Here is a 19,969-nt window from a genome sequence, read left to right on the forward strand (position 1 = left end):
AACAAATGGAAAATAAGGTTAAAAAAAAAAATGGTTTAACAGTCAAAATCTCGCTCGTCTCTATCGTACTATGATTGCTCTCTATTTATAAATACCACCCCTTCCCTTATCTTCACCTGATACAAGGCGGTCGAAGTCCACGCCACCCTGCAGATCTCAATCTAGCGACGTGGAACCACACAGCTGCCGCTGCCCTTTGGGCACGCCTCCTACACTTACCACTCACCTTTGTACTTGCAGCATACCCCCTTCCTTCGGGCAATACGACTTTCATAATACGCGAAGCAGCTGAGCGAGCGATAGCTATTCGATCGCTATATTCTTGTGATAGCGAAGGCGTGGTTGAGACTCTAAGAGAAAGTCGATTTTCTATTTTTTCTAGTTGTTTGATATTAGTAAAGCGCTAACGCGCCCCTGCCATCTTTCTAAAGCAACAAGCGGGAAACTTGGACTTAGAAGAAAGCAACAGCAACCCATCAACTCAACTACATCCATTCTCACCCTATCCGTCTCTTTTTGTCGGTTATTGATAGAGTGAATAGATCTTCAGTGTGAGACTCAAAAAACTTAGTTCAATAGACCCGTCCGTCGCAACCGGTTCAATCAAATCGAGTGATATCATCATTACCTATCTTGATTTCATCCTTATTAAATGACGGTGAATCAACAAAACTCTCTCAATAGTGAACATGGTAGATACGTTTTCTTTTACTATGTCCATAGGTATTATTGCGGGTCAATCCATGGGAGAACCGGGTCAAAACAGCAAGGGGGACATAGCCAAACATCCTTCTTTCTTTTTACCTACCCATCGGATGAACGTCAAATGAAGCGCCACTTTTCTCTATTTTGATAAAACAAATACTATCAAATAAATCGAGGGTAGTATTTAACTTTATACGCTAAACATTTCAAAACTCGTTTATGACATTAAATAACTATATAAAAGGGTACTCGTGGAATCGTATAAAGACATTCTCGTTCACCTATACTTCAAAACAAACACGATTATCTAAATATTCTCGATATATTGATTCCCAATAAACAAAAGAAAAACAATCCATTTAGGAACTGAACAAGTTACAAAAGTACACCATATAGCAATTTTACAGCAAACCAAGAGGACTGAGGAAAGCAAACATCATTCATTCATTCAAGGTTATTAGAGCTCGATTCCGCACCAGATTTTTCGGTGTAATTACCCGACCCCGGGCTAAGGAATGAAAACACATTGTCTACATTCTCAAATGGCGGTCGAGGAAACTCGTGAAACCCCTCGAAATTACACGATTCGAAGTTCAGAGGTGAAAAGCAACCAAGAGGATCATCAACACCAGCTTTTGCATCTGCTATGGTTTCAACAGAGCTTCCACCCGTAGCAATCGACCCGAAACTGAAATTTAGGCTCCTAAGCTTATCCGAGCGTTCTCCTCGATCGAACGACACGGCTGCTCCCTTCGACTCGTCGAGCGGAATCGCAGGAGTGTGGCCTTGGAAGAGAGCAATGTGTCCAAAGAGCTTGTCTTTCCTAGAGAACGTTGTCCCACAAGAACAAAGCCACTTATCTTTCCCACAGTGTTTCTCATGTGTTTTCAGATCAGCAATTACAGAGAATTTCTTAGAGTTACATTTGCTGCAAGTGAAGCTTTTGTCACAATGAGTTCTCTTGTAATGGTTTTTAACACATAGAATGGTTTTCAGAGGCTGAAACTTCTTATGATCCTTGTTCCGTTTGCAGCCGGTGAACGGACAGGAATATCTCTTGATTAGCATCGTCTCGGAACTCGACTCTTTGTTCGGTTTAGCCAGGGCAGCTGCGGTTTTATACTCGTCACCGTGACCCCTCATGTGCATTCGTAAATTTGCATCCCTCTTGAACCCTTTTCCACATATTGGACAGAAATGTGTGTGAGGTGCTAGAATCTCTTCTTTTTCTAGCTGCAGTATTTCGTATGAACCGGGTGGGAGATTCTCGTGTTCATCGGCGTCTTCTTCGTCCTTTGATTCGTTTTCTTCAACAGCCATGTTCTGTTCCTTCCCACATTTGCTATTTTCCTCTACTTGGGTTGGAAGCTCAGGGAGTTTGGTTCCATCACCACTATTAGTCCTAGGTCCAGATGCAAAAAGAACCCTGTCGAGCTGCTCGAGTTGCTCAAGCTGCCCGACCGGAGGAACAGCTGCAGACAACTTATGCTTTACAGAAGGAAGCAGACTACCAGCTGTCGAGATTAACTGAACAATAATCGAAGTTAGATCAGCCGTTATCAGCTGTTGTTGCTGAACTACGAGTTCATCGGGACTCCCCAAGGCTTGGTTCCTCCGGCCAACGATCAAATGCACGAGTTCCTGAAGCTGATGAATCTTCTGCTCAAGAAATGAAAGATTATTCAGCATCGCTCTCGGGTCCCAATCTTGAATTTTACTAGCTAGAAGTCCTGCATTCAGCTCATTACTATCTTTATCTAAGATTTCGATTCGTTGATTCGGGCTACACGTTAGGGAGGCCTTCGATTCGATCCGTTCTTCGAATTCTTGGAAAGGTTGTTCCATATCATAGTCTAAAATGGAAGGATCTACCCATTTCTGTGAAGGTTGCTGAACATTAATATTAGGAAACGATGAAGATTTTGCCCAAACTTCAGAGCTACATAACCTATTTTCAGGCTCCATCTTCAAAAACTTATCTCTACTAACAAAGATTCAATACTGTATGATTTGAATCTGCAACAAGTTTCAAACAAATCCATGATGAACAGCATGATGAACACAAAAACCAAAGAAACAAGAACAAACCAATCAGTTTTGCCAAAATTCATCAGCTCAGGAGCTTAGTTCGATCAGAGAAGAGTTCATGTTCATTGATCAAACAGAAATAAAGGAAAAACAAGAATGAATCATTTAGAAAGAAAGTCAAATTTCCAAAAAAGAGAACGTTTAACGGCCGCCCAAGCCCACCGCTAGCTGATATTGACTTCTTTGGACTTTCTCTTTCGGGCTTCCCCTCAAGGCTTTAAAACACGTCTACTAAGGAAAGGTTTCCACACCCTTGTAAAGGGTGTTTATAAGGTTTCGTTCTCCTCCCCAATCGATGTGGGATCTCACAATCCACCTCCCTTTGGGGCCAAGCATTATCGTTGGCACTCGTCGTTTCTTTCTCCAATTTCCCTTTCGTCCATTTCGGGCTTCCACTCAAGGCTTAAAAACGCGTCTGCTAGGGAAAGATTTCCACACCCTTATAAAGAGTGTTTCGTTCTCTTCCCCAACCGATGTGGGATCTCACAATCCACCCCCTTCAAGGCCCAGCGTCCTCATTGGCACTCGTTCCTTTCTCCAATCGATGTGGGACCCCTGCAAAATCCACCCCCCAAAAGGACCTAGCGTCCTTACTGGCACACCGCCTCGACTTTGATACCATTTGTAACAGCTCAAGCCCACCGCAAGTAGATATTGTCCTCTTTGGATTTTCCCTGTCAGGCTTCCCCAATGCATATGCTAGAGAAAGGTTTCTAAACCCTTATAAAAGGTGTTTCGTTCTCCTCCCCAACCGATGTTGGATCTCACAACCGAAGGAAATCCTCCAATAATCCATTTCATTCAATTTATTTCCCCAAACAAAACATTCAATAATCTCCGTTTACAAATCTAAATCAACAACACAAACCCCAAATTGCAGCAAGCAAGCAGAAACCATCTCAATCAACAAACAACAAACAACAAACAACAAAAATAGCCATAAACAGATCAACAAAATCCAATCCATTCCAAAAAAAACAGCCACGATCGAAAGGAAATTTACCGATTCACGATTCCAGTTCATTCAATCGATGAACCGATCAATCAATCTCCTCGTCGATGGCTGCTCCAAATCCTGAAGAGAAAAACAGAAACAAAAAACAGAGAAGCGAAAGTGAAGTGGGTTATAGCATGAAAAGCGATCGGCCAACCGCACGAATCAGGTCCGTTGAATGGGAGTGGGCGGAATCAGAGGCATGAATCGATGTGGGGTTTTTGGGAGTGGAAACATGGGATTAGAAGAAGAAGAAGAAGAAGAAGAAGAAGAAGAAGAAGGAAGAATGGGACCCATCAACGTTGGATGATTTTTCCCCATTGGAGTGATTGAATTGTATATACCTTTTGACCTTGAGTTCGATCCAATGGAGGGATTGTTTCGAATCCAAAGAGGGTTTCGAATCCAAAGAGAAAATTAAGAGCGTAATAAAATAATGGAGGGGAATTTGACTGGGGAAGGTTGAGACTGGCGAGAGATCGAGGATAATATTGCAACTTTTATTAAATTTTTTTTATAATTTAGTACAAATAACACTACTGTCAGATCTCGCATCCGTTAGAAATTTTGAGGAGAGGTTCAGAAGAAAAAACCCAAAAAGGATAATATCTGTGGGCAATGAGATACCATTACAGGTATATACTCATTTTACTGTAGAGTTCGTTGCATAAGCAACTAAACGGATGATGGCGGACGTTCAAATAATCATCGAACTCCTCGGGTATCTTTTTCTTTGATTGAGTTCATTTACTAGTCCTCGTGTTCTTGAGGATCTTCACAACCACTTCAATTTTTGAACTTTTGTTTGTTTTAAATAGCTTTCTATTATCTAAAATGGACGAACAGATCATAGAACTTCTAGTGTTGAGGATAAATTTTTTAATCTATTGGTTACTTAAAGAGCCTATTTGCTGAACCTTCACAAAATATGAGAGTCAATTATGCTTAAGTTGTAGCACTGCAGGGGTTGATATGCACAGTGTCACGATCATGCTTGTTCAAGACATGTCACCCATGTCCACATGCCTGTGACACGCCAAAACCTTTGCCTTGTACTACTTTATTGCTCTCTTTTACTGCTTTCATGTTGTATTATTTCTTTCTTGTTTTCTTTAAGAGTATGACATTTCAGCGATATCATGACTAGGTAGACATGAAATGCCTCAAAATGTACTATAGGGAGATGCGACTAGTTGTCAGATTATCCCTGCCCAGAATAATTATATACTGTTTAAGCCGTTATTGTTGACTTTTTGCTTGCATGCTATATAACGCCAATCTCTCTCTCTCTTGCTTTCAAAACTCTTTTTCCAAAACCTCTCTCCCCCGCTTTCTAAAACCTTCTCTTGAAATCGAGACTCGAGGTTTGTATTCACGTTGTCCGACCATAGGCAACGTGACTTGAAGTAGGCTTGACTCACTCAGTGCTGAAAGTGGGTGCCTACAATCGCCAAATACGTTGCCTAGAAATCGCGATTGTGACACACAGCGCCTAGATCCAGGGACAAAATCAATAGTTGAAAAATTAGTATGAACACTAAAGCAAACATAAATTTATTAGTATTATTAAATATATATATATATGGTAAGTTTGAAACTAGAGATTAGAAATAGAGTGGACTAGTTCACTACTTTCTATGTAAAATCATGTCTTTTAACACAAATTAACATTACCATATTCTCTTTAAAAGTTCATCTCTTTTATTTTATTTTATTCATTATTATTATTTTAGCTTCAAATCTCGTCCCGACCTGTACCAATTAAGGTGTACCTTTCTTTCGGATGGTTCAACCATAAGAATGTCAAAGTTTAGCATACTTTACTTTGAACAATTTTATGTTGGGTAACCTCGTATAAATTTTCCTCGGTTGTATGTGAGTGATCCATGTTGGTTTGTGGGGAGAGTCTTTAGTTTTAGAAGCAAGAAGTAAGTAACGTAACCATGTCGCATGGGATGCAGGAGAATGCTAAGGCACGTAGGTATTGAATCTGGATTTCAAATCCTAATTCGAACCTTAGATATGGAAAGTTACAAATGATATCAGAGTGGACCTCTTTCAGTAATATGTGGTTCTGGAACGAACTAAGGTAGAAATTAGTGAGCATGTGACAACTTAATAAAGAAGAGGAAGCTTTCAAATCTCACGTGCATATTTCCCACTTGATCTCATGTGCATTCCCTCAAGTCATTCAGTACTTTCCACTCCGCTCTACAAAACACACACGCTAGAATTACAGAATTGAGTGTTTGCGAGGTTGAGATCGCTGATGAATTTTCGATTTTCTTTTCAGCGAGCGCTAGTGACAAGAACACTTTAGTGTTGTTGTGCTAGTGATTGGTGAACAACCAATGGTTGGAATCGGCATGAGGTTGTCGGAGTGCAAATCGAAGAAGAGAGAAAGTTAGGGTTGCGGTTTCAGGAGGTTGGTGAAGAGGATGAATTCTCGGGTTGAGCATTCGAATCGGTTGAACCACGTTGATATGGGATTCGACAACCCAAGGAACGTGAATGCACACGACCCACGACCCATAGGGAATGTGCAACTAGTTAGGGCCAACTTGAATGCGACTCGCGACTTTCATAGACCCGACCCAAAGTACGTGGCTCGACCACAAGCGACGACCGTGTTTCCCTAGCCACGCACGTGCCAGACGCGTGCTCCTACCCTAGTCGTGGCTCGTCTTGACTTGTTCATCAGTGTGCTCCTCGGCTCAACTCACTAGGCTTTAACGGCATATCCAACTCAATATACAATTTTAGTACCATTTCCTATGTTTTTGACCTTCTCGAAACTGTTTTTGACTTTATTTGGGGTATTTGAGGTCCGTAGGGAAATTTACTCAAATTCAATATATTTTAGCCAAAATGAGGAGTAATCAATATGATTAGCTAAACTAAGTTTAATAATATGTCCTAAGAGTGTGATCTAGATATGTAGAGGTTAAATTGTACGTTGAAGTATAATCTCGAAACAGCTATAAAATAGTTAGGGACTCCGGCCAATGCCAAACAAGTAAGTGACTTTACCGTTGGTGTTGGTAAAATTGCATAATGTATGACGTTTGCACCGTGGTCCTTGCATGCGTCATAATGTTATGTTATGCTTATGTATGCTATGTGATGACATATGATGCCATGTTATGTACATATATGTGATGTCCCATTATGTCATGATATGATGAAATGAAAAACCATGTATGTAATGTTGTGCTTTGCCATGTTAAACGATTATTATAGATTATATGATGGTGTAAGATGAAATCCATGATATGTATCATGACACAGATGAAAAGAAGAACGAAATGATTATTATTTTATGCTATGATTTTAAACTATTGGAACCTCATGCATTTATGTATGTCATGTACATCAGGGTATTTCCCTGTTTCGTTATGTTAGTACGGACGCGTGCCTTCGATATTTATGTTTGCCATGATAATATGTGGATCTTTCCCCTTTGTGGCGTCCAACGATGCATAAGCATGAAGTCAAGCCCATAAGTACGTATATGAGCCTGCTTGGTGGGTCCATCTGCTCATACGTGGGTCATGCGTGGGGACGTACCACACATTCAACCTTACCCGAACTAGAAAGAGCTCAAAGTCATGTTATGTTGTTTCAAAGGAACATTACTCAACCCTAATAGTAGGGTTACTTACTGAGTATTTCTTAAAATACTCAAGTCACGTACTACCCTTATTTTTCAAGTAAAGATAAATTGTCCTTGCACGGATTTTGGTGAATGCTAGAATGGCAATGGAAGATAAGGTAGGATAGTAGTATGCATTGTTTTCGATCCGTAGTTTCATAGGTGGCTATTCATTTACGTACTAAAAAAAATTATGTCAAGGTTTTATATTTGATGATATTGTTATTTTTAATTCTTGTTTTAAATTAACCGTATAAGTCCACAGTTTCGTTTGAAATGTTTTGTTTAAATTTCTGCGTATGTAATTAAAGGCATGCATATAGTAACGTCTCTTATCTAAAGAAGAAAATTAGGGGTGTTACCTAAGAATTAGATGACTAAGACTTAAAAAAATTAAAGGTTACTATCAATACCAACAAGGTGCACCTTCTTTTTCAATAGCAGGACAAAACTTTATGAAAGAATCTGTGTTGGTTTTGTAATACAGATATACATCTAATCCACTTTCTATTTCGTATATTAGTCGTATAGTAATAATATATATGATATATTTTATAGTTTTGTAGGTCGATAGATCAATATTATATAATATACTTCATATTTTGTACATTAGCTTAGTTGAGTTAGGTGGATCGTGCAATAAGCCTCTCTCGACCCTCCCAGTATATTGATAATATATCTTATGTACTTCATATTTCATATACGAGCCAAATATCAATAGTATATTTATATACTTTATATTTGGTATAGAAGTTAATTGAGATACTCAAATGGTATGTCAATATTCATTTAAAATCCATTTCGAGTATAACATTTGTTGTGACCCAATTTTTGGGGTTTTTGAATCGTTTCAGACCTAGAAGCTTTCGGCTTATACGAGCCAAACAAACACCATAAACGAGAATAGGGGGAAGAGGAGACTCGGAAACGAAAGAAAAAGGAGAAAAAGGACATCGAAAACGACGTTACCAAAGAGAGAGAAAGCTCGCCAGAATTCCTCTAATAATCGGGCGAAGAAGACGAATCCCGACCCGCGCCCCGAACTGAAAATCCACCCAGATGAGTCCAATGTCCACGACCCAAACTGTGCCTCAGCCCAACCCAATCAGCGCATCGGTCTAACTTGTCAGTCGCAAACCGAACTCAAACCCGCAAGCCCAATCCACATACGGACAGATGTCAGCCCAATACTCGACACTGATTGTAACGATTAAGATTTTCCATTTTTGCCTTATTTGGTTAAAATTTTATTTTTATTTCTATAGATGATAAGATATTATGTTATGCATTTATTCTCGTCGGAAGAGATGCAATTTTCAATAAGGAAGTTATTACCTTAATGAAAATTGTAACAATTCCAGTTTCTGGAATAAAATCAAATTAAATTTTTTGAATAAAATAAAAATAAAATAATTAATTAAATGTAATCTCCTCGAAAATCGAAGGATTTTCTACTAGACTTTTATTACCTTTATTACCTAATAAAAACATTCATATTTCTCTAAGTTTCCTTTTCCTAAAACTCTAGAATGTCTTATTAGTAAATGTCTTGAGATTATTTTTATATTCCTATGTCCAACCTTTTACCTCCCTTGAAAACGATTTTCTCTCCAAACTTTCTTCCGGGATGTCGGGGTTACTCTCCAGAGGAAGAATCGAGTGGAAGTAAGGTATTGATGTCGGGATCATTGTGTCAAAGAAGGTTGACCGTTGGAAATTGGTGTTGAGGACGTTGTGGGATCGTCAGCGCGTCACCGGAATCGGGGAGGCGGAAACTAGGGTTTCGTCGTTTGTCGGGTAAGGAAGGTGAGGTTTTTGGAATCGGGTCGAGCCGTAGACGCATGCCCAACATCTCCGGCAGCTTCGCACGCGTACACAGTGCGGCTCAACTCACACATGTACGAAATCGTCTCGGTTTTGTCAATTCCCGCAGCTCGACTTGGCGACTTAGTTGGTCAGCTTGGCGGCTCGGTATCACAATAATATATCAATTCTAAGGTATTCAGCCCTTCTGAAGTCGTTTCTACCCTTAGTTTTACCATTTGAAGTCAGTATGGTTCCTAACTGTCAAAGACAAATTGGGTCGGGAGTTTATTTTGATAAATAGAATGAGATTTGGCTAGGGTATGTTATGAAAGGTTTCTAGGTCGGGAGTTTATTTTGATAAATAGCATGAGATTTGGCTAGGGTAGGTTATGAAAGGTTACTAAGTTTTTATGTGGTTATTATAGAACGTATTTAACCGTTGGGATTAGCTTGTTGTGAGTGACTTCGGCCAAGGCCATCGAGGTGAGTGACCTTACTGTTGGAGTTAGCTTACTACGTGTTGTATGATGGTGCGTGCCCTGTGGCCCCTGCATGCACCATGTTTCATTATGTGATATGACTATATGATGTATGAATTATGTGATTGTTTATGTTATGAAACATAATAGATTATGTTAACTGTTGACTGTTTATGTTATGTGAAGTTATGAATGATATGTTAGTAATATAGGGTATTTAATTCAACATTGTTTTTTCTTTCTTTCCCTTGTATTTATTTATCCACGAGGTAATAAAGGAGGTATGAATTAATGTCGAAACTATAAAGTATTCATTAAAGCAACTCTGCATTAAATGTAAGATTAGAAGTATAATAATGACCTTAGATTAAATAGGAAAAATTTAATGTCGTTGCACACGTCTCCTGGCCTCTACTGACATGTGGCCCGTTCCAAGGCCTAATGCGTTGTTTCTCTCACCGTTTGAAATGTGTCTCGATGGATGCTAGATTTGTTCTTTTGTTCGTTGATCAACACGTGTAACCCACGTTTGATCTTCTTCAACACGAGTTCCAAATTCATCACAATTTTCATAGTTTTTCTTATTTTCTTCGTATTTATGTATCTTTTTTTATGCAACTCGATTCAACTCATTTTTTTTTATGGATTTGGACGATTCAAATATCCATACCGAATTTCCACAACACTTTGAAAAGATCTTGGAAGGGACCTTGGCTCGAAAATGCCTCCTCGTGACGATTAGAATACCCACATCTCCTAATTAATTCACATTCAGTTACATGATTTAGGTGGATGGTGGAAACGACCAAAATACCCTTTAAGATTGACTTTGACCATTTTTCTAATTTTTCACTATTTTATATATTTTTCTTGGGCTCGGGTGATTTTTCTAAACATTTTTTTTATTCTAATTCATCCTAAAATTTGACCTCTAAGAGCCTTAATCAAATTAGGAAGTTAAAATTTTAAAGTAAAAATAAAAAAAAATTAATTCCCGTCGAGACACGTGTCTTACAACATTGATGTAACTGTAATAATCTGTACTTAAATTACATTTTAAATGAGTATCAATATGCCACGGATACAATGTAACACTTTAAATGCATTTTGAATGAGTATTAATATATTTTAAATGAATACACCAATCTTTAAATTTCATTTTAAATAAGTGTTGATATATTACTAATGCATATATTTAAAATGCATTTTTAATAATTAATATATTATTGATATGTGAGGTGCATGAAGGGGGTGTTTGGTTGGTGGGAATATAATTAATGGATTCAAATTAAATTTTCGACTAACAGTTATGGACTATAATTAATTATAATTAATTTAATATCATATTGTAATAATTATTTTTTATTAATAATATATGATTTATGATAAGATAACCCTAATTTTTAGCTTAAGAATCCAAGCTTTTTGTTGGAGCAAGAACCTTTTAATCAAATAAATTAATACTCCATTATACAAAATTCGGATCAACCAAGAGATAAGACTAGAATTAGATTATCTCTTACGATCAAAGATCTAGAAGTAAGATTCGGATCAACTAAGAGATAAGGCTAGAATTAGATTACCTCTCACGATCAAAGATGTAGTAGTAAGATTTGGAACCTTATTCTAAATTGAGTCACTCCACAATCGAACTTGATCAAGACTTGATTGAATGAGTTGTGTCAATGGCTTGAGTCACTCCACAATCGAACTTGATTAAAGCTTGATTGAATGACTCGGATGTAATTCTATCACAAGATCGAACTTGATCAAGGCTTGATTGAATGACTCGAATGCAATTTTATCATAAGAATGGCTTGAAACTTAGAAATGACAAAATTGACAATCGAACTTGATCAAAACTTGATTGAATGGCTCGGATGCAATTCTATCACAAGAATTACTTGAAATTTAGAAATGATAAAATTGATGATCGAATTTCTAAGGGAAATGTCTCAATTTGAGATTTCAATTTCATTCCTTTACGAATCTGATTTAATAAAAATACCGCTTACGTTCAAGACCTGTAGTTGACATTTTTGAATCTCAATAGGTCTCGATGGAACATGTGTAACTTCTTATCCATTTATAAGTATATATCATTTAAAATAATTTACTCCACTTTATTTAATTTGTATATAATTTTATTAAAATTATTTATTTCAAGATAATTATTAAAATTATTACTAAATAAATTTTAATACACTTATTAATGTATGAAAATTAAACTATTTTAAATAATTTTAATAATTTGACTTAATAAAAATAAAATAACTAAAATTCTAATATCTATGCAACACATCCTATTCTCAGGTACTTTATTTATTGAAATCTTAAACAAGACGTTCAATCAAACGATTCTCAAATGAATTTTGAACGAGTGATGATATTCTATGTTGATACATCAATGTTATTATCGAAACAATATTTAGAATAAGTGAGGCGAGAATGAACTATACAATCCATAACGAAAAACTATGATTCCTCAACCATTTAGAAACTGAGTTATGTTCGACTTTGGAAGCGTTTGGAGGTGAGTTAGACATGTTTTGTTCCCTTCCAACACATTTTTTATGACTTCATTATTAAAACATCGATTTTAGTTACAAGCTTGTCTGTTTACCGATTGTAAAGGTATAATTTGTTTTCAAGGTACTCTTATAAACTTAACAATCGAAGATAATATGTTATCATCAACCTCTACAATACTCTAATTAGAATGGTTGTCAACATATCAGAGTGGCGCAGCGGAAGCGTGGTGGGCCCATAACCCACAGGTCCCAAGATCGAAACTTGGCTCTCATAAAGTTAGGTGAACTTCATCATAACCATAACCTACTACTTGGAAGCTTTAGTCCAAAGAGTCGGGATTTTGTTCCTACACACGATAAATACGCAACGTCAACTCGAAAATCGCTTTAGCTCTAACATCCTAAGCTTAACTAGATTCATGCATACTTTTCTAGGGAGATATTCCTATCGATCATATAAAGCACAGAGAACTCATTCTAATCATTCATGCATACGAGAGATATTTGTATCAATCGCCTAAAGTGCATATATCATAATCTAAACATTCAAGCACTCTCAAGGGGAGATAACGTTCATCAATTACTTGGAGCACAAGCCATAATATATCATCCTCCTTTCAAGCAAAATAAGTAGGCATGTAAATTAAATTCTCGTCCTAGGGGCATTTTAGTAATTTTTCATATCATATATAATATTCTCATAAAAATATCCCTATATAATATTCTCATAAAAATATCCCTTCTAGACTCCTAAACATGCATATTCTAATTATGTAAGGTATGATATGTTCACATGCTAGCACGATCTAGCGATCCTCTAAGTACTGCTTGCCTAAAATTTTTGTGGATGAAGCATGCCCTCCCAAGCTTGCTTTCTACTAGTTGGAAGCTCCAAATTTCGTGAAAACTCATTGGTAGGTCTTGATTAAAGTAAAATTACGATCAATATCTAAGCCGAAACGGAAAACAATTGAACAGGTTAAAAAACAACTCATGTGCTTGCACATGCTCAAGGAGGGTTCCATGCGTAGGCTTCATGCATGCATGTCATGCTTAACTAACCACAGGTCGGGTCACAGTTTGGGTCAGTTCACTAGTAACTAGTCACGGGTCAAAGTTTGGGTGGATGGTTTCAGGTCAAGCCATACGTCGATTCTTGGGTCATATCTAATACTACACGTGTCACCGCAAGATGTTTGATGCATTGCTCAAGGAGGGTTCCATGCGTAGGCTTCATGCATGCATGTCATGCTTAACTAACCACAGGTCGGGTCACAGTTTGGGTCAGTTCACTAGTAACTAGTCACGGGTCAAAGTTTGGGTGGATGGTTTCAGGTCAAGCCATACGTCGATTCTTGGGTCATATCTAATACTACACGTGTCACCGCAAGATGTTTGATGCATTGCTCCATACGTCGATTCTTGGGTCATATCTAATACTACACGTGTCACCGCAAGATGTTTGATGCATTGCTCAAGGAGGGTTCCATGCGTAGGCTTCATGCATGCATGTCATGCTTAACTAACCACAGGTCGGGTCACAGTTTGGGTCAGTTCACTAGTAACTAGTCACGGGTCAAAGTTTGGGTGGATGGTTTCAGGTCAAGCCATACGTCGATTCTTGGGTCATATCTAATACTACACGTGTCACCGCAAGATGTTTGATGCATTGCTCCAACCCACTATCACCCCATATCCTTCGATATGATTTCTTCACAAGGGTATAGAGTTTTAATTTGTGATAAGATAAGGAATCACTACAAGGGGAGTAAGATACGGATTACCTTGTTGATTGAATATCTCAAGACAAGAATATTGTTTGAGATTCGAATCACTCCAGAAGCAAAATCGATCATGTCTAGCTTGAATGATTCTTGTTGATCAAATATCTCAAGACAAGAACACTTGATTGAGATTCGAATCACTCCACAAACAAGATTGATCATGTCGAGCTTGAATGATTCTACATGCAACCTAAACTATATAGAATTGAAAGAAACTTAGTCATTGACTAAAGAATAGCACAAATGCTTCTTTTTCTACATTTTTCAAGTCTCTACAAATACAATCTAGGCTTTATATAGCCTCAAAATGAAACTACTAAAGGCATTCTAAGAGTCGTAACATTCATACTCAATTGTCATAATTAATCATTATGTAATTGTAACCTAAAGTAAATTAAAAGTCTTAAAATACATTAATGAAATAAAATAAATCTAAATTACTTTAAATTGTAATCCACCCAAAATTTATAACATGAAGCTTTATTCTTGTTGAATGTAGTATGAATTGAAATATCTTTGGATAATTTCAACAATATTTTCTTCACATCTTCATTGAAATATATTGTATGATTGATGTCTGTTGGTTCATATCAATTTGTCTTGACAAGAATATTTTTCTTGTAATTAATTTTGAATCACAAGAAGATATAATTGAGTCCTAAATCGGCTAAAAATTCAATGCTTATAGTTCTTAACAAACACAAGAACTCCTACCTCTATTCTGATTCACTCAAATTTTCTTCACGAATAATGCACAAAAACCGTACAAGATCATCATATTAAAATTTGAGAACTTAATTCCTCAAAAATCTTATCGATGTGAAGAAAAATCGAGAACGAAGACTTTAAAAAAAAAAAAAAAATTACCGTACATTCTTCCTTAATTCTGAATAGTTTTGGACGGTTCAAGAGTCTAGAATGCTTCTCCACAAAATTCTTATAGAGAATTAATTGAAAGAAGTTTGACACAATCGAACTTTTATTGGGTGAATCGAGAGGTGTCCACGGATTAAGCTAGGAGTGGAAATGACCAAAATACCCCATTGAAGTTTGACTTGACTATTTTCTTTTATGATTTTCCAAACCTCTACAACCTATAATAAATCTCACGAATTCAAACACTAAAGAAATAAATTAGGTATTAAAATTTGTATCCAGGGCTCGGGTGTTACAAAATCAAATGGTAAGCCTTCACACAGTAAAAAGTTCATTATTCACTCAGAATTAAGATCGAGTCGCATACGATTATTTTATGAAATATAAATTTTCTCAATTAAATGATTTATAAAAAAAGATTAAATATTTAGATGTTTAGTCTTATGCAAACTCATTATATATGATACATCCACTCACATGTCTCAGCATGAGCGATTTAGATCAAAATATTTGTAACAATTATAAAGTGTGTCATAGTGTCACTCAAGAATAAAAAAAAAAAAAACGAAAGACAAGGACAACAACTAAGATTAGGATCAAGAACCAAGCATTATAAGAAAGAGTATTGTACTCTAGCATACTCTAAGACATGATTAAGAGCATACAAGTAGGCTACTTGCTGAGTCTTTCTCTCATATTTAAGGAGCTAGTTGAGGATGGAAGTGGATTTGAAGCAGTTCTGCCAAGCTGTTTTCCGACTGTATTATTATTTTAAATTATTTTATTTACTCTATTCAATATATTCAAACTTTATTTTGAATTGGTAAGAAAAATGCATTTATGTTCTTTTTAAATGCGATTTTTTTTTAATTTTACGATTCTAAGTATGTTTTAATTTAGTAGCGACTCGAATCAAAAAATTGGGTTGTCACAAGGCTCCAACCTTGTTCATACCTTATAAACTCTTTAGGTTAATACTTGAGTATGATTTTCTTACATGTCAAACACATGTTACCTTGAACTTTTTATATGATAGATAATATTAAATTGTAATCAAAATAATAAATTTATTTTAAAGTTAAATTATTAATTACGAAATTTTATGACATAAATCCCAACATAATTTTGATTACATTATTGAATTGATGAGTGAAAGCGTGTGATTTAGAATAAGTGATTATGCATTTAATTATGGATAATGTATTGATTGATTCTAGAAAATGAATAAACTACATGTATTATAGGAAACATGATTATGAACTCGCATATGATTTATAATTTTATAATGATCATACTATGTAGAGACAATTAGAATTTCACCAACTACCTTATAATTGTGAATATGTCTTGATTTTCAACGGTGTATATAGTACCATCGATAGTTGGAAATGAAGTAGGATCGCTCCCCTACGATAATTGCATGAGGTGAGAACTATTAAAGAGTCGTTAGTTAATTGTTAATAGTGATCTTGTCTTGATTGACAAGAGTCAGTGTCCTATGATTATGAGTTGGTATACAATACGACCATTCTCTTGTCAAGAGCGTGATCGAGTTGCACGGTTTTAGATGAGTTCGATCCAAGAAATATGTATATATATATTAATAAAAATTAAGGATAAAGAAACCAAATTTTAGAATTATGAAAAAATAGAAAAGAAATATGCTATGTTGCCTTTTTTGGTCACTACAAAATCACCCAATTTCTATATGCATTATGCTCCCCCTCTTTTTTATAGGAGAAAAATTAAATTGTTAATACTAAAAAAATAAATTAATAATACAAAAAAAAGAAAAAAAAAAAGAACTGTGTTCTTCTTCTTCTTCTTCCTGCTAAGATTAAAATTATGTTTAGACATGGAGTTAAATCAAACTTCTGCACATTTCATCGGCGCGTACCCCAATCTGGAGTTCTTCGTATCGTACAATATGTGGAAATTCTGCTGCTGGTAATTTCCGATGATCGACAGCCCCGATTTTGGAGTTCCTAACATCGCCAAGCACACTATATCCAATTGCTCGATTCTGATCAAGTAATTCTCCACCGGAAAGTTCCACACCGCACCGTCCGCGAACTGGATTCCGAATTCTGGAAATTCCAATTTGTCGACGCTGGACACGTTGTAGCAAGGATGTAAGATCGGAAAATCATCAACCAGTTTGTAGCCTTTCACTTTCCTCATGAATGCTTCTTTGATGATCTGGTAAGCCGGATCCGAGAAATAGCTGAGAGTTGTGCCGGAATCGATGATTGTTCCACCGGCACCGTCGGCGGAGAGGTTCCAGATCTCCTCCGGGATGTGGAGTTTATCGCCTCCGACGTATATCGATTTGATTTGCAGGTAATAGAATGTGTCGACTGGATTTTCCTTTCCGTTGATCAGAGATGTGAAATTCAGTTTTGGATGAGTTAATAGATCTCTGTCTTCGCCGAAAATCAGCTTGCTGCTCACGCTTGTATCGCTGTTTCGATCGACAAGACAGTAGGAAAAGGAATGGCCGTAGAGCGATTGAAGCTGCGAGGAGAAAGAGAGCGGTCCTCGGCCAAGCCCTAATAGTCCAGCGGCGCCATGGAAGAGACCTCTGTTCCAATGGCCACATCCAAACATCACATTCTCCACTTTCCGAAACTCCGACTTCCCCGACGAGGTTAGATTGATTGTAAAAGTTTCAAGCGCGAAATCACCTGTGGTGTTCGAACTATCGCCGTACCAGTAGAAATAAGGGCACGATTGAGTCTCGATTTTGCACGGCTGCGGTGGATCTGGAGACGAAACTAATTGACATCGAGGATCGTTACAGGTTACGTTTCTGAAAGAAATTGAATCTTTAGGGTTGTAATGAGGCCCGTTTTGCTCGAAACAATCGTAGCAAGGGACACATTGAATCCAGTTCAAATCACTTCCAGTATCGAGAATCAGAGAGAAATGTTTGGGCGGAGAACCGACGAAGACGTCGATGAAGTACTCACCAGAGCCGAGACTAACGCCGGATTCCAAAGTAGCCATAAGCTGACCGGAGAAGTAATCGGCGTAAGATTCCTGCGACGGAGCCGGAGAAACCGCCTCCTCCGCCAGTTTCATTTTCTCAACGTTGCTCTTCTTCAACCTCGAAGTCATATCTTGATTCTTCCTCTCAGCGATTCTCGTATGAAGCGTCTGGATTCTTGCCAAATCCCTAACTGCAGATTCAGTAATCGATTCCTTAGGTTCGGTTTCTCGACTCATTGACCGCTTCTTCAAGTGAAGCTTCACCGATTGCTTCACTGAATCCGCCATTAAACTCTCTACCTCTCCTTGTTCTTCACCTTCATTTCCAAAGCTACACGGAGCACTAGCGGATGAAGCCGCAATACCGGAACTAAGATTTTCCCCCAAATCGATTCCGAAAATACCAGAGCGATTGGAGTTGTTAAATCCTTGACGAACATGCGCTTCTGCAATCGAATCAAATACGGCAGAGAAAAGCAAAAAGGAAATCAATAAAACAAACAGTTTACAACTCTGAAAACCTCTGCTACATCCTGTTTGGTAACCGAGAAACTCCATTACGCATCACTCAAATGAGAGATGGAAGAATCAACTAATTTCACAGATCTCACAGAGGAACAAAATCAAATCCAGAAAGTGAAACGAAACCAGATTCAAGACAACAAAGCAAACAGGAATTGTGAAGACCAGGAGACGAAATCCCGGAAAAGAGAAGCGCGAAAACGGGGAGGAGAGAGAAGGAGAAGAGTTAGAGAGAGAGAGAGAGAGAAATGAAATAAATAAGAACGATATTAGGGATTTGTAATAAATTTGGTGGATTCAAAGAGGGCGCAATTCAATTCAACGCGCTTTCATATAAATATTTCGAGATATTTAAATTTAATTAAATTGAGGGCATACAATATACAATATATATATATATATATATATAATTAAATTATGTAATTTTGAAATTTAAATTATTTTTTAAATTAGTTTCAATGGGTTTTTTTGGTCTATAAATATTATTAAATTAAATAGGATATTTTATTTTTTAAATATAATTATATTGAAAATCCTTTGGAATAATATTTTATAAAAATTTTAAAAATAAATAAATAGAGAATCCGATCTGTGAATGTTTGCTGAATCCACCACACCTAAATGGTGTGAAAGTTATCTTATTTATAATCAAATAAATTACAAGGATATGGTACCTATAGTAATAAGGCAAATGTTAGATATTTGCCTTATAATAAAATATCAAATATAATATATATGATAAACTATAATTTATTACTAAATATCCTTAACACCCCACCGCAAGCTAAGCGTCGAAGTTAAACGAACGTGAAGCTTGAATCTGAAAAATTCAAAGAGGTTGAGAAACACTTTTCGTGAAGATGTTAACAACCTGGTTCAGAGGAGGCGTAGAGAAACACTTTCTTGGCCATCGAAAACTGCAGAGAGATTGCCGCTCAGCGGCGATGCTGCCTTGGCTTCGGTGAGAATATGTCTAACCCATGAAGAGGGATTGTCGTTTAGCGACGATGCTGACTTGGCTCTGGTGAGAATATGTCTAACCCCAAGAAGTAGAAGGGGAAACCTAGAGCAAGGGACAAAGACAATGTTGAAGCCGGAAGAGTCGCCACATTGGGCGAATGAGCCAATTTTGGCGAGAAGGGCAGCTGGAAGAGTCGCCACATTAGGGCAAAGGAGCCAATTTTGGCGAGAAGGGCGGCGGCAACTTGGTTGGCGAAGATGCCAGTGCGGCGCCCAGATTCCAAAGGTAAATCTCTGCAGAAGGTCGATGGGCTTATTGAGATTCTGTATATTTTCGAAGAGGAATGCTGATGAAGATCCTAAGATTAGGGTTTTTGTGAAGGATGAAGGATGAAGGGAAAATTGGGAAGAAAATGAAAGAGGCTATGTTTGGAAAAGGTGAGGTTGTATGTACAGAGTATGGCGAAGGATGATTTGGAGGTCAAAAAGGTGGAGCCGAAGAATAATCAATCAACTCTGCATGTGACAGCCATGACGACTGCCCCTGCGGCATCAAAGACAACAGTGGTGGTGGAGAAGAACAG

At 37.2% G+C, this 19,969-nt stretch overlaps 2 protein-coding genes and 1 non-coding gene across 3 annotated transcripts; 1 reads left to right on the forward strand and 2 right to left on the reverse strand.

Annotated features, from left to right (window-relative positions):
• Nucleotides 1-1,008: 1,008 nt before the first annotated feature.
• On the reverse strand, nt 1,009-4,227 carry LOC111439033 (protein SENSITIVE TO PROTON RHIZOTOXICITY 1-like). Its single transcript, XM_023076770.1, has 2 exons — nt 3,797-4,227; nt 1,009-2,721 (listed from the first exon to the last, which is right to left on the reverse strand). Exon 2 carries the CDS (start codon nt 2,668-2,670, stop codon nt 1,150-1,152), a length of 1,521 nt encoding a protein of 506 aa, XP_022932538.1. The 5' UTR covers nt 2,671-2,721; nt 3,797-4,227; the 3' UTR covers nt 1,009-1,149.
• An 8,230-nt stretch (nt 4,228-12,457) lies between these two features.
• On the forward strand, nt 12,458-12,529 carry TRNAM-CAU. The gene has a single exon. It is a non-coding gene; the product is annotated as a tRNA-Met (tRNA).
• A 4,082-nt stretch (nt 12,530-16,611) lies between these two features.
• Nucleotides 16,612-18,691, reverse strand: LOC111439024 (aspartyl protease family protein 2-like). The gene has a single exon (XM_023076757.1). The coding sequence runs from the start codon at nt 18,459-18,461 to the stop codon at nt 16,782-16,784; it is 1,680 nt and encodes a 559-aa protein (XP_022932525.1). The 5' UTR covers nt 18,462-18,691; the 3' UTR covers nt 16,612-16,781.
• Between the last annotated feature and the right edge of the window lie 1,278 nt (nt 18,692-19,969).

The sequence above is a fragment of the Cucurbita moschata genome, unplaced genomic scaffold (genome assembly GCF_002738365.1).
Source record: "Cucurbita moschata cultivar Rifu unplaced genomic scaffold, Cmos_1.0 Cmo_Scf00085, whole genome shotgun sequence".
NCBI lineage: Eukaryota > Viridiplantae > Streptophyta > Magnoliopsida > Cucurbitales > Cucurbitaceae > Cucurbita > Cucurbita moschata.

Excerpts from the sequence above, each read along its gene's own strand:
- LOC111439033 (XM_023076770.1), bottom strand. The coding sequence starts at position 2,670 with ATGGAGCCTGAAAATAGGTTATGTAGCTCTGAAGTTTGGGCAAAATCT.
- LOC111439024 (XM_023076757.1), bottom strand. The coding sequence starts at position 18,461 with ATGGAGTTTCTCGGTTACCAAACAGGATGTAGCAGAGGTTTTCAGAGT.